At 68.4% G+C, this 13,759-nt stretch overlaps 1 protein-coding gene across 2 annotated transcripts in view; it reads right to left on the bottom strand.

The window, feature by feature from the left end:
• ACOX3 (acyl-CoA oxidase 3, pristanoyl) overlaps nucleotides 1-13,447 on the bottom strand; it is a 40,116-nt gene extending 26,669 nt beyond the window's left edge. Inside the window, exons 1-6 of one of the 2 annotated variants that reach the window (XM_070069544.2) lie at nucleotides 13,303-13,447; nucleotides 8,402-8,557; nucleotides 4,210-4,443; nucleotides 3,694-3,768; nucleotides 3,458-3,547; nucleotides 95-238 (exon numbers count right to left, since the gene is read on the bottom strand). In XM_070069544.2, the coding sequence (XP_069925645.2) occupies nucleotides 95-238; nucleotides 3,458-3,547; nucleotides 3,694-3,768; nucleotides 4,210-4,443; nucleotides 8,402-8,545 (687 nt within the window). In that variant the 5' untranslated portion in view covers nucleotides 8,546-8,557; nucleotides 13,303-13,447. Of the gene's footprint in view, nucleotides 1-94; nucleotides 239-3,457; nucleotides 3,548-3,693; nucleotides 3,769-4,209; nucleotides 5,203-8,401; nucleotides 8,558-13,302 lie in introns of both variants that reach the window. The other variant, XM_089326891.1, reaches the window with a different exon arrangement.
• Between the last annotated feature and the right edge of the window lie 312 nt (nucleotides 13,448-13,759).

The raw sequence follows: 13,759 nt of genomic DNA, 5'->3' as shown, positions 1-13,759 counted from the left end.
CTTGTGCCCGGTGATGCCAGGACAGGGAGCGCCATGTCCACGGCCCAAACGCGGCGGCTGATTCTGGGGAGACCCGGCCAGGCTCGCCCCCTACCTGCACGACGAAGGAGTGCAGCCCGTGGCACCGGCCGTCCGGCGTGTGCAGCTGCGCGAACACCACCGCGTGCGTCGCCGTCTTGCCCATGTTGCCGACCCAAAACTTGGCGGCTTCGAAGTCGGGCGAGTGTATGATGAACTCCTGCGCCGGGAGGTGGGGGAGGGAGTCAGCTGGGACACGCGGCGAGGGCTTCGTCCTCGGCAGAGTCCACTCGCCACGGCCAGTCTCGGGGCAGGCCCTGCTTTCTGAGCAGTGCGTCCGGGTGGGTGCAGACGAGCAAGCTGCCCCGCAGAGCCGCGCGGGAGCCCTTCCCGCCCCCGCCCCCGCCCCCGCCCCTGCCCCTGCCGGCTCCGGGAAGGAGCTGTGTCCCCAGCGTCCGGGGCGGTACGGGGGAGGGACGGGCCGTGGCTCCTCCCTCTCCAGAGTTTGGCCAGCAGGGGCGCGGGCGGACCCCGGGGAGCACGGCTGGGAGTTGCGCGAATCAGGGAGCGGAGCCGCAGGAGGAAGTCTTAGGAGTCGGGGCTGTGGCACCTGCATGGGGAGGCCAGTGCGGGGGAGGGGGGGGGTGGAGGCGAGGGGACCCGGCAGCTGGGTGCACCTGTGGAAGTGGGTCGGGAACCTGGCCGAGATGAGCATCTACCGGTGAAGACACAGCGAGGCCACCCCCACAGGTGGCCTTGGCCACCAAGGGAGGGACAGCAGACTGCTGGCCACCGCCCTGGGCCAGCCAGTGAGCAGCGAAGCTGGGCCCAGTTCCCATCATTCTGCAGGGAGGAAGGGGCGAGGCCACCTGGCGGGAGAGCGGAGCAGGTGCAAGGGCGGTGGGCAGGGGGTTAGTGTGGGAGTGGGGGGGGGCTGCCAGCCATGCCTCTGTCCTCAGGGCGGTGGGCAGGGGGTATAGTGAGGGAGTGGGGTAGGGGCGCTGCCAGCCCTGCCTCTGTCCTCAGGGCGGTGGGCAGGGGGTTAGTGTGGGAGTGGGGGGTGGGGGCTGCCAGCCCTGCCTCTGTCCTCAGGGCGGTGGGCAGGGGGTTAGTGTGGGAGTGGGGGGTGGGGGCTGCCAGCCAAGCCTCTGTCCTCAGGGCGAAGAGCAGGGGGTTAGTGAAGGAGTGGGGGGGTGGGGGCTGCCAGCCCTGCCTCTGTCCTCAGGGTGGTGGGCAGGGGGTTAGTGTGGGAGTGGGGGGGGGTTGCCAGCCATGCCTGTCCTCAGGGCGGGATGCGGGGTATAGTGAGGGAGTGGGGGGGGGGGTTGCCAGCCATGCCTCTGTCCTCAGGGCGGTGGGCAGGGGGTTAGTGTGGGAGTGGGGGGTGGGGGCTGCCAGCCCTGCCTCTGTCCTCAGGGTGGTGGGCAGGGGGTTAGTGTGGGAGTGGGGGGGGGCTGCCAGCCATGCCTCTGTCCTCAGTCAGTGGGCAGGGGGTTAGTGTGGGAGTGTGGGGGGTGGGGGCTGCCAGCCCTGCCTCTGTCCTCAGGGTGGTGGGCAGGGGGTTAGTGTGGGAGTGTGGGGGGGCTGCCAGCCATGCCTCTGTCCTCAGTCAGTGGGCAGGGGGTTAGTGTGGGAGTGTGGGGGGGCTGCCAGCCATGCCTGTCCTCAGGGTGGGATGCGGGGTATAGTGAGGGAGTGGGGGGGGGTTGCCAGCCCTGCCTCTGTCCTCTCCTCCCAGGGGCCACTGGCTCTTCTCCGTGGCCAGGTCTCCAGCCACAGCAGTGCCAGGTCTCCTCACAGCAGTGCGATGCCCCCGCCTGTTGCCTGTGCTTTGCAGGGGCACGTGTGTGGGCTCGGGAGACCCCCCCTCCGGGGCCCTGCACTGCCGTTTTCCACACGCACCTTCCCGGGGCGTCTCCGGCCCGCCGTGGCCTCAGGCCGCCACCCCAGCAGATGCCCTGACCCGTGACAGCCCTGCCTTGCTCGGCACAACCTCCCCGCAGTGTCTGCACGGTCCCTCCCCCACAGCATCCACGACAGCACAGGCTGACCGGCTGTGCTCACCGCTTCTCGCCCGGCACACGGTAGGTGCCCAGCAGGCGTCCCTGCTGCCCACGAGTGTGTGACCAGCCCCCTGGGGGGCCCCGGCTGCCCATCGTGTCCCGTGTGCCGTCGTGCTCCGGGCTCCACTGGGGGGGAGGCGGGAAGCAATAGAACGGCCCCCCAGCACCCCATGCTTTTCAAGGCCCCGTGGGTGCCGGGCTCCCCAGGCCCCTCTGTGTGGCACTGCACAGCCACGGCAGTCACGGTCACGGGTGCCGTGTCCTGTGCTCCTCTGCGTCCCCGTCACTGGCACCCCGGGCACAGAGTGTGCACCCAATGAGTGAGAGCAAGGCCGGGAGCTCAGAGCTCCGCTCTCCAGGAAGGGAGGGGCTGCAGCGCCAGAGCAGGTGCAGGAGCAGCCCCGGGGGGGGGGGGGGTGCTCGGTCCCTGGGGAGAAACGGAGGCCAAGGAGACGCATGGGGGCCCAGCAGGGAGGGGCAGGGTGTGGAGTGCACAGCACTGACCACGCCCTCCTGAGCCCGGCTGTCTGGCCCGTCTCCCACCCGCGTTCCTGGGGGACAAGGGTGCAGCCTGTGTCGGCGGAGTGCCTCCTGCAGAAGCAGCGGCTGCATGGGCAGTGCCCTGTGGGTGCACCGGGCGTGGCCAGCAGCACGCATGCCACAAAGGGCAGGGAGACGGCAAGGAAGGACCGGGGAAATGGGCCAGGTGGGTGGGAAAGGAAGAAGCGGGCTGCTAGCCGAAGGGTCCGACCACAGGCGGCCAGTGCAAAGGGGTCACGGGTCAAGAAGGAGGCACTGGGGCTGGTGCTATGGCATAAAGCCGCCGCCTGCAGTGCCGGCATCCCATATGAGCACCGGTTCTAGTCCCAGCTGCTCCACTTCCGACCCAGCTCTCTGCTGTGGCCTGGGGGAGCAGTGGAAGATGGCACTGCTGGGGAGACCCGGAAGAAGCTCCTGGCTCCTGGCTTCCGATCGGCCCAGCTCTGGCCGTTGCAGCCATTTGGGGAGTGAACCAGCGGATGGAAGACCTTTCTGTCTCTCTCCCTCTCTCTCTGCCTCTCTGGAACTCTGCCTTTCAAATAAATAAATAAATCTTTAAAGAAAACAAGCAAAGGAGGAGGAGGAAGGGGAGGCATCATCAGGGTGGCCAGAACTGCTGGCGGATCCCACAGCGGGAGGCTGGCCCGTGAGGAAAACAGCAGGTTCCACAGCCGTGGCCCCCCTGCCACGCGTGCCGGGCCGGGTCGGTCCCTCGGCGGGGCTGACGGCGGCCTGCGTCTTGCCTCTCAAGCCCCGTCTCCTCACCCCGCGTGAGGCGGCCCGCGTGTCTCGGCGGCGCTCCACGCGTGTCGCCCGCTGCGGCCCCGCCCACGCACCTGGCTGGCAGGGTCATAGTGGGCCGTCGTGCGGATGGCCTTGGTGTTGCTCCCATGGCTCAGTTCCGTCAGCGCGAAACATCCAAAAATCTAAACGCCGAAGCACGGACAGCGTGAGTCGAAGGGCCCGCTGTGGTGCTGGGACCGCGGGCCACCCCGCGCTGAGGCCGAGGCTGGGCCTGACCGCAGAGCAGCGTGAGCGGCCGCGTCCTCCACACGCCGGGCGCCGAGCTCACCTCCATGCTGAAGAGCTGCTGAAGGTACCTGAAGTGTCGTTCTGAACCAGAGTTGTAGACCGCTGACCCGAAAATCTGCAGAGATCACGCGTCCGGGAGCAGGTGCGGGGGGGCCCGGAGCCCGCCACGCGCTCGCGTCCCCACCGCCCGGCAGCCCGGGTCCCCGGCCCGGCAGCTTACGTCACACCGAGTTGCCTGGGACTCAGGATGCCTTCAGAGTCCCGGGGCGTGGCCGGGAGCCGGGAGAGGAGGCCGAGGATAGAGCCCAGCACCCGCAGGGCACGCACGCAGCCGGGGCACCGGGGAGGGCGGGGAACCGTGACCTCCCCCCGCCCCGCTGCCCCGCGACTCTGGATGTCTGTGCTGGGAGCGGCCTTGCCCGGGGCTTGTGCGAGGCCTTGTGGGTGCAAACCCGCACAGACAGCTGGGAAATCGGACTTCCCACCCGGAGCTCCCAGGCCCTGCGTATTTTACACGCGTGGTCTCCCAGACCGCGCGGCAGCCCGCCGCACTCACCAGCAGGTGCAGCAGGCACTTGGCGGCCAGGGACCAGTCGTACATGCCCAGGCAGTGGACCAGTGCCAGCACCTTCAGGGGGCTCCGCAGCAGGTCCTCGGCGCCCAGGAAGTCGTGCTCGAAGACCCGCTTGCAGCGCAGGAAGGTGAGCTCCCGGTACCGCTCCAAGGGCAGGGCGGCTCCGGGGCGGCGGGCAAACAGCGGGTCCCCCTCCAGGGCCGAGAAGACAGATTTCTGAAAACGCAGGAGACGGAGACGCTGACGCCCGGGCCGGGGACGCGGCTCCCGAGGCCGTGGGCTGCCGAGACTCACGGCCTCACCCGCGCGCCCGGGGGTGGGAACCGAAGCCGGTGATGCGTCTGGAAGTGGGGCCTTGGGGGGATGGGACCAGGCCGTCAGGGGGAGCCCCCTCGCAGAGACCACTGTGGCCAGCACCTGCCCTCCAGGTGCCCCCGGGTAGGGTGCGGTCAGGGAGAGAGCCTGCCGCTGTCACCGGGACGGCTCTCGGCAGTGCTGTTGCGCCTTGACCAGGGCCACGCCTCTGTCCCCACGTGCCCCCATTACACGCCAGGGACCTGGGCCCTGTCCCCTTCCGCATCTTGCAGCACTGCCCGCCTCCTGCTGTACAGCCCCCAAACGAGCTGGAGGAGTGCGTGCAGAGCCCCAGAGCCGCGTCGGCCCGCTGGGCGTATGGGAAGCCAATCACTGGCTCGGCCGTGGGGAGGGGCCTCTGTCACAGGTGCAGGGAGCCGAGAGCAGGGAGGGGCTCTTGCTCCGTTCCCGGGCTCCCGCGGGAGGTGAGGCCGAGTCTGATCCCAAGGCGGAGACCAGCAGTGCCTGCTCCGCTCTGGCTGGGCAGCCGTAGGGGCCAGCGTGCTTCCTGGGCAGCCGTAGGGCCAGCGTGCTTCCTGGGCAGCCGTAGGGCCAGCGCGCTTCCTGGGCAGCTGTAGGGGCCAGCGTGCTTCCTGGGCAGCGGCACAGATGGGCTCTGGTCTGTGTGGAGGGGTGGGCTGCGTGTGACTTTCTGGGATCCAGGCTTGAGGCCCCTGAAAACTGTGTGGATCTACGTGTAGCACAAGGATTCGGCGATCGGGGTGAAAAACAAGCCACGGCCTGCAGGTGGGGGTCGTGCTGGTGAGAGCAGGGGCTGGCAGCGTGGTGCCCACCACGTCCACCCCAGGCACAGCTGTGGTGCCCACCACATCAACCCAAACACAGCCGTGCCCACCATGTCCCCCCCAGGCACAGCCGTGCCCACCACTTCCACCCAGGCACAGCCGTGCCCACCACGTCCACCCCAGGCACAGCCGTGCCCACCACTTCCACCCAGGCACAGCTGTGCCCACCACGTCCACCCCAGGCAAGCCGAGCCCACCACGTCCCCCCCAGGCACAGCCGTGCCCACCACTTCCACCCAGGCACAGCTGTGCCCACCACTTCCACCCAGGCACAGCTGTGCCCACTACGTCCACCCAGGCACAGCCGTGCCCACCACATTCCCCCCAGGCATGGCCATGCTGGGCCCCCCACCTCACGAGCTGAGCTCCACTGAGGACCTAAGACGAGACCCTGGGACGCGACAGGTCTTCACCCGGGGCTGCCGGACCCTCTGGTGGGGAGTCTCCCACACAGCCTCTCTGAAGCCCCCTGTGATTAGACCCGCGGGCTCATGGGAGGCCCCCTGGACGGGGCACGAGCACGCTCCGTCCCCTGCCACGTGACGCCCTGTGCCCCTGACTCCACCAGCAGGACGCCGTCACCGGACTGGTCTGAGAGCTCAGAGAGCCCCTCCCCTTCGCGACGCCGGTAGCCGCAGGTGCTTCACTGTGGTGACACGCAGCCGACTGCCCGAGAAGTGGGGGCGGGAGTGGGTGGTAGTCACAACCGCACCTTCCTGGAAACAGGCGGAGGGGTCGGGAAGTGGGGGCCAGTGAAGCCCAGGCTGCGGGAGGGGCCCCACCCACGCCACACGTGGTTCTGTGCCCGTCCTGAGGCCTGGCGGGCGCTTGGAGGTGAACCGTTTACAGGCAGGGCCACGGCGGAGGTGCGACCAGCCGGGAGGCCCACGTTTACGGTGAGAACCGGGAGCAGGCCGGAGCAGGCCGGAAGGGAGGGAGCGAGGAGAGAGCCTTTTTGGGACACAGGTCGCCGCAGGGGTTCTGGCAGACCAACAGGGCCCGCGTGCCAGGTGCCAGGAACAGAGGCCTGGAGGCACGGCCGAGGCTTCCTGGCAGGCAGGCCCGGTGCGCGGAGCCCCAGGGTGCCCAAGGCTGCCTTGGCTTCGCTCCCTGGGCCCAGCCGCGAGGCACCGGGGCCGCCGTGTGGGCAGCAGGCCTGTCGCGGTGAGGCTGGTTCTGCAGGCCCTCAGGGTGCCGAGCGTTGGGGCATCGGTGCAGCGTCCTGGTTCAGAGGAGAGCCCGGGAGGCCAGCAGGCTGGCTGCACGGGGGAGCCACGTGGGGACCCCAGAGAGGCGGAGGTACTGACCTGGGCGGCCAGGGAGCCAGCAGCCTGCTGGCAGTGCCCTGCGGCCCTGCACCACCCAGACCCCACCACCTCCCCGCCAATCTAACAGGGCTGCAGGCTGGCACGCCCACCCCCCACCACGTCCTCAGCCCACTCCCCTCGTGCAGGAGACCCCAGGATGGCCACGCTTATGACTCGTGGGGACGCCACAGCCCCTGCTACCTCTGCTCCACTTGTACGTTCAGTTAGGGCCCCGCTCGGGGGGGGGGGGCAGTGGAGTTCCAAGAGTGACTGCCGGTGGGAGGGGCTCCGGGGGCAGTCGCCATTCTTTCCCCGCACTCAGGTCTGAGGGTGCACGGCCCCTTTAAACGAATCCTGTCTCCAGTCGCTGCTTCGCACGCTCATCTCCCGCACACTCAAGGATTTGTAGGAAACCCAGCGTGGCCGTGGCCGTGGCCGTGGCCGTGGTCCTGGCCGGGGCTGGGGCTGTATCACTGCCAGCAACGTGAAATGCCCTCCAGGGAAAGCCTCAGAGGGGGCCAGGGAGAGACGGGGGGGGGGAGGCAGGGAGAGACCTGTGGGGGGGCAGGGAGAGACCTGTCTCAGAGGGGCCCAGGGAAAGACCTGTCGGCGGGGGGGAGGGGCCCAGGGAGAGACCTGTCTCAGAGGGGGGCCCAGGGAGAGACCTGTCTCAGAGGGACCCAGGGAGAGACCTGTCTCAGAGGGACCCAGGGAGAGACCTGTGGGGGGGGGTTTCAGGGGTGAACATTTTCCCACACACTCAGGGGTCAGGGCCCAAGGGCCTCACGTTTGTGGTACTACAAGGGTGACGGGGTTCAGAGGGGCTGGACTGGCCCGGGGCGTCAGGGTGGGGGCTGTGACCGCGCCCTGGTGGCTTCCTGGAGGCCACATGGACCCACACACTCCCCGCGTGACCGCGCCCTGGTGGCTCCCTGCGCGGCCACGTGGACCCACACACTCCCCGCGTGACCGCGCCCTGGTGGCTCCCTGCGCGGCCACGTGGACCCACACACTCCCCGCGTGACCGCGTCCTGGTGGCTCCCTGGAGGCCACGTGGACCCACACACTCCCCACGTGAGCGCGCCCTGGTGGCTCCGTGTGGCCACGTGGACCCACACACTCCCCGCGTGACCATGCCCTGGTGGCTCCCTGCGCAGCCACGTGGACACACACACTCCCTGTGTGACTGCGCCCTGGTGGCTCCCTGTGCGGCCATGTGGACCCACACACTCCCCGTGTGACTGCGCCCTGGTGGCTCCCTGCGCGGCCACGTGGACCCACACACTCCCCACGTGACCGCGCCCTGGTGGCTCCGTGTGGCCACGTGGACCCACACACTCCCCGCGTGACCGCGTCCTGGTGGCTCCCTGCGCGGCCACGTGGACCCACACACTCCCCACGTGAGTGCGCCCTGGTGGCTCCCTGCGTGGCCAGGTGGACCCACACACTCCCTGTCACGCCGGTGAGGCCTGAGCCCGTTCTGCACTGCACAGGAGGCCGTGGCCAGAGGCCCGGCTGACGGCGGCCACTGTGTCCGTCTGAGCCTTCCCTCCCTGAAGTTAGCTGCCATGGGTGAGGGTCCCCGGGGACCCCCGAAGATGAGGATGGCTCCGGGGGAGGGGCTGGGGAGCTCATGCCTGCACTCCTGGCGGGTCAGAGAGGAGGCCCCTGCTGGGGACCCCTGGGCAGCCTGCACCCGGCACTCACCTTGAAACGCAGCGTGTCCTCGCCGTCCCAGAACAGCGCCAGCTGCCTCCAGTTAAAGGACGCCCGGGCCCGGTACTCTTGGAGGGGCCCCCGGGGCAGGGCGGGCAGCAGAGCGTCAGCGCCGGCTTCCGCCGTGGGAGCCATAGTGCAACCGACCTGCAAGAACACACGGCCGGTCAGGGAGTCCGTCCCGTCCCGTCCCGTCCGCCCCACGGACCCCTGCACGCCCAGCGCCGTGTCACAGTGCGAGGAAAATGGGCCCTTGCTCCAGGAGGACGGCGGAGTTCCAAGAGCCATGGCTGGGGGGCCGGCACCTGCTCCCCAAAGACCACGTGAGGCGAACTCCCCTCCACTCCGGAACACAGGCTGGCCAGGGGACAGGCGAGGCGAGGGCCGGCCGGGGCTGTGGCCGGGCGCTGAGGCAAACGGCAGCACCAAGCCGGGGCTCGTGGGTCCCGGGGCGTGGGAGGCTTGTCCCGCACTGCCACGGCCTTGCCCACAGCACCTGACCCAGCTCCGGAGAAACCAAACCCAGGGCCCAGGAAGCTTCAGCTCGGGGGACCGGCCACAGCCTTCCTCTTGGTCTCCACCAGCCAAAGTGGGGGCCCTCACCACAGAACCGTCCCAGAACCGTCCCGGTGTGTGGGCTCGCCAGGGCACCTGACAGCAGTGGCCTGCAACCCCAGGCCCCCGGGAGCCCGGGGGGCCGAGCCCCAGAGCGGACCCCCAGCTTCACTCCAGAAGACCCAGGGGCCCCTGGGATCCCGGAGTTGACGGCTGCCCCCTCACGACACTGGAGACGGGAGCAGAGGCCCCGCCTAGAGCAGAAGGCAGGGATAACAAGCGATTCGAGCAAGGGAGCGCCACGCAGAAGACAGCAGAGAAACCGGGATAAAAGGCGGCTGAGAAGACCGGCAGAGCTGGCGATCGGGCAGTGGGCTGACCGCGGGAAACCAGAGAAGACGCACGGCCCCAGCAGGCATCGGCGGGGACACTGCTGCCGACGCTAAGGGCATGCCAAGGGCTAGAGGGACTGTCCGGACTGCGGAGTGCCAACAAGCGGCCAAGTTCCCAGGACGCCGCAGCCTCCCAAAACAGACCCAAGGCAGCCCGAAAATCCCAGCAGTCCCCAGGCGGCGGGAGGGTTTGGGTTAGCAATGAAGAGCGCACCCACAGAGAAACAGCCGCGGTCCCCCGAGGGTTCTCCCAGCACCTGGAGAACAGCACCGTTCACAGGCTGATGGCAAACCGGCACAAGGAAGGAAACCCTCCCAGAGGCAAAAGGCTGGCTGGGCCCGGAAACGCTCGGCCAGACTGTGTGAATCCCGCACCAGCAGAAGAGACCGTGAGCCAGGACCGGGGGGCCTATGCCGGGGTGCCCGGCGTCCCGAGCTCTGGGCTCAGCGCACCTAGGAAGAAAGGCTGACGATCCCGGGGACAGGCAGGGCGTCCTGCACGGCAGACGCCCTCACCAGGACTGGGGGGTCCTGGCACCCAAAAGCCCCAGCAGTGCCGCCGCCCCCGGGGTGCCCACAGCCCACACCGGAGTGCCTGGGCGGAGCCCTGGCTGTGCCCGGATCCCAGCTTCCCCCAGCGTGTGCCCTGCTTAGCAGGGAGGCGGCTCAAGCAGTCGGATTCCTGGCACCCGCACGGGACACCAGCGTCCAGTTCCTGACGGACGGCTTCCGCCCCACGGCTGTTGTGTGGGCGCTCAGAGTGTGACCGCGGGATGGCAGCTCTCTCTGCGTCTCTGTGTATCGCACTGCCTCTCAAATAAATAAAAAGTTAAATAATAAACCCGGGGCCGGCACTGTGGCACAGCAGGTAAGCTGCGGCCTCCGGCACCAGCATTCCCTATAGACACAGGTTCAAGTCCCGACTGCTCCACTTCTGACCCAGCTCCTTGTTAATGTGCCTAGGAAAGCAGCAGAAGCTGGCCCACGTCCATGGGCCCCTGCCACTCATGTGTGAGACCCGGAAGAAGCCCCTGGTGCCTGGATTCATGCTGGCCCAGCTCTGGCCCTGCAGCCATTTGGAGAGTGAGCCAGTGGATGGAAGACCTCTCTCTCTCTCTAACTTGGAATTTCATATAAATAAATAGATTTCTTTTTTGACAGGCAGAGTGGACAGTGAGAGAGAGAGACAGAGAGAAAGGTCTTCCTTTGCCGTTGGTTCACCCTCCAATGGCAGCTGCGGACGGCGCACCGCGCTGATCCGATGGCAGGAGCCAGGTGCTTCTCCTGGTCTCCCATGCGGTGCAGGGCCCAAGCACCTGGGCCATCCTCCACTGCACTCCCGGGCCACAGCAGAGAGCTGGCCTGGAAGAGGGGCAACCGGGACAGAATCCGGCGCCCCGACCGTGACTAGAACCCGGTGTGCCGGCGCCGCAAGGCAGAGGATTAGCCTAGTGAGCCACGGCGCTGGCCAATAAATAGATCTTAACACACACACACACACGTGCACACACACACGTACACACACACAGGAGAGCTGTGCTCACACATGCACACACACAAGGCAGCTACCATTTGTCGGTGTGAAAGGCTGAATTTCCCCCAAGACTAGACCCAGGATAAGGACGTCTGCTCTCACCACCTCCACCCACAGGGCACCGAGGGGCACAGCGGCACGAGGAAGCGCACTGCCCCGTCTGCTTCTCTGTTGACTGACGCCAGGTGGGCGATGGACCCTAAGGAGTCCACCGAAACACCGCTGGATAGGTTAGTGTGGCCGGCCGGCAGGTGCCAGCATGCGCACTCCGTCACTCAGCTGACCAGAGCCCTGTTAGACAGGGCAGCCCGGGGAGCCGACGGGCTGGATCCCACCACCTGAAAGCCTTCGCTGCAAACCACGCCCCCCCCCCCCCCCCCCGTAAAAGGACAGCCCGGTGACAGAACCGGCAAAGGACCGAACACAGCGCGCTCGCCGAAGGTTCGCAGACGGCCCAGCAGCCCACGCGAAGTGCGCGTCTCGCCCTGGGCACTCGGAGAGTGAACCTGCGGGTGGGCGCTCTCCTTCTTACAAATAATAATAGAAAAAAAGGAAAAGAAAACAAAGGGAGAGCACCGTGGGGCACCGCCTCCCGCCCAGCAAGAAGGTACGGCAGGGGCGGGGCTGGAGTCGGGGGCGGGGCCGAGGCGGGGCTGGAGTCGGGGGCGGGGCCGGGGCTGAGCAGAGGCGTGGAGGGTCCGAGGGTGGGGCCTGAGCGGGGGCGGGGCCAGTGCAGCGGGGTGGTCATTCTGGCAAACAGCTGGCCGGCTCCTGCGCTGCGCTCAGGCTCCCTCACAGGTGAGCGCCCGCTCTGGAGAGCTGAAAACCGGAGGGAGCGCCACAGCAGCACCACCCCGACAGCCAGGGGCCCGGCCCGCGCGCGCACGGAGCACTGAGGACCCCGCGGGTGGGCTCCGGAACCCGCACGGAGAGGCGGCAGCAGGTTCCGCGGGTGTCTGAAAGCCACGCGTGCGCAGGATTTCGGATGAGCCGCTCGTGCCGGGTCCCGGCCCCTTCGGGGCGATGCGCACGCACTGGCGCGGCGGCGGCACAGCCCTGACCTGTGGCTGCAGGGCGAAGCGCTCATCGGGAAAGCAGCCTTCAAAGGACAAGGCAGAGCCCGCGCTGCGGACAGGGGCGGGCGCGGCGTCTGGCTCGGGTGGAGGCGCCGTGCTGCACACCGGGGTGCCGGGGTACGCCTCCTGGCTCCGACTCCTGACTCGCTTCCTGCCAACGCAGACCAGGGAGGCCGTGGTGACGGCTCCAAGAGTTGGGGTCCTGACACCACATGGAAAAACTGGATTGACGGGGGCTGGCGCTGTGGCGTAGCAGGTAAAGCCGCTGTCTGTGGTACTGGCATCCCATATGGGCACTGGTTCAAGACCTGGCTGCTCCAGTTCCCTGATAATGGCCTGGAAAAGCAGTGGAGGATGGCCCAAGCCCTTGGGCCCCTGCACCCACATGGGAGACCTGAAAGAAGCTCCTGGCTCCTGGCTTCCGCCTGGTCCAGCTCTAACTCTGTCTTTCAAATAAGAAATTAAATCTTTAAAAAAATTCTCCCACTCTGGGGTCTGAGAAAGAAAGAGAAAGCAAGCCAGCCTGGATTGAGTGTCCCCCTCCCAGCTCCGGCCCGGCCGGGCCGAGCAGCCGGCAGGCACCCGGGCAGTGAACCAGTGGATGCAAGCTCTCTGTCTCTGAAACAAAGTAATTCCAGAGGAAGCCCCGTGTCTTTCTGGATTTGTCCACACGTGGCCTCCCCGCACTCCGCCCACCATCCAGTCCAGGCCCAGGGGCGCGCCTGGCTCTGGCCGGACACTGAACGCAGGCCCGGCCGCCCCAGCCTGTCCCGGCCGCCAGCCTCGCACCCACGGCGCCCTTTAACTCCTCTCTGCCCCATGAACTCCGGCACAGCGACCGCGAGCGCCGAGCGAGCAGCCTGTGCAGCCAAGGGCACGCAGCAGCTACAAGGGCTCCACAAGCCCAGGTACCGACGACGGGCAGGAGACCAGCGCCTCTCGGGGTGAAAGACTCCCCAGGGTCACGCGTCTGCTCTGGCAGCGCGCACCCCAAACCCCGCGGCCCCAGGACGAGCGAGGGCAGCGGCCCGAGCAGGGTGGCTGTGGGGGCGGTGGCCTGGCACGCACCCGCGCTGCGCCGGACACCACAGCAGGAGCTGGCCCGGGGGTGGTCAGGCTGCCGCCACAGTCCCGGGAGGCCCCGACACCAGACCCCACCCGCCCCGTGCCACCCTCGGGCGCAGGCAGCGCCTCACACGGAGTCCCCTGCGACCAGAGGTCAAGGTCCACCGCGGCGGCCGCGCGCGTCCTCGCGTCCGAGCCCTCGGGGGACAAAGCCTCGCCGGCCTCCCCCGCTCCCGCCCCCGGCACCGCGCGCCCTGCCCTCGCCCCGACCTCCGGGTTCCTCGGTCCGCGGCGGTGCGCCGTCCCGCACACAGCAGGCGCTCGGCGCGGGTCCGTCTGGGCGGCCGCCGCCGACTCCCGCACGCTCAGCCTCGGAGCGCCCCCTCCCGGCCTCCTTCCGCTGTGGGCGGGGCCGGGCGCGCTCCTCTGACGTCATCGCGCCGCCCCCGTCGCCTAGCAACGGCGGACGCCTTCGCCGCGGGCGCGTGCAGCCTGGCCGCCTGCACCGCGCCGGGGTCTCCAGGCGACAGGCCCGGGACGCACTGCAGGGAACTCCGCCCCTCCCATGCCGGTCTGCTCACCTGCTGCCCCAGGATGCCCCGGGGCCCCCGTGGCCACGGCGGACGTGCAGTGATGGACGTCTGTCCCAGAGGTCGTCATGGGCACGGAATCCCGCCCCTGCAGCTCGCTCGTACAAGTTGTATGGAATAATTGGGGCGCCACCCCC

This window comes from Oryctolagus cuniculus, chromosome 2 (assembly GCF_051225735.1).
Source record: "Oryctolagus cuniculus isolate XC-2025 breed Fujian yellow rabbit chromosome 2, ASM5122573v1, whole genome shotgun sequence".
In the NCBI taxonomy this organism is placed as follows: domain Eukaryota; kingdom Metazoa; phylum Chordata; class Mammalia; order Lagomorpha; family Leporidae; genus Oryctolagus; species Oryctolagus cuniculus.
This window is presented reverse-complemented; position numbering and strand designations above follow the sequence as displayed.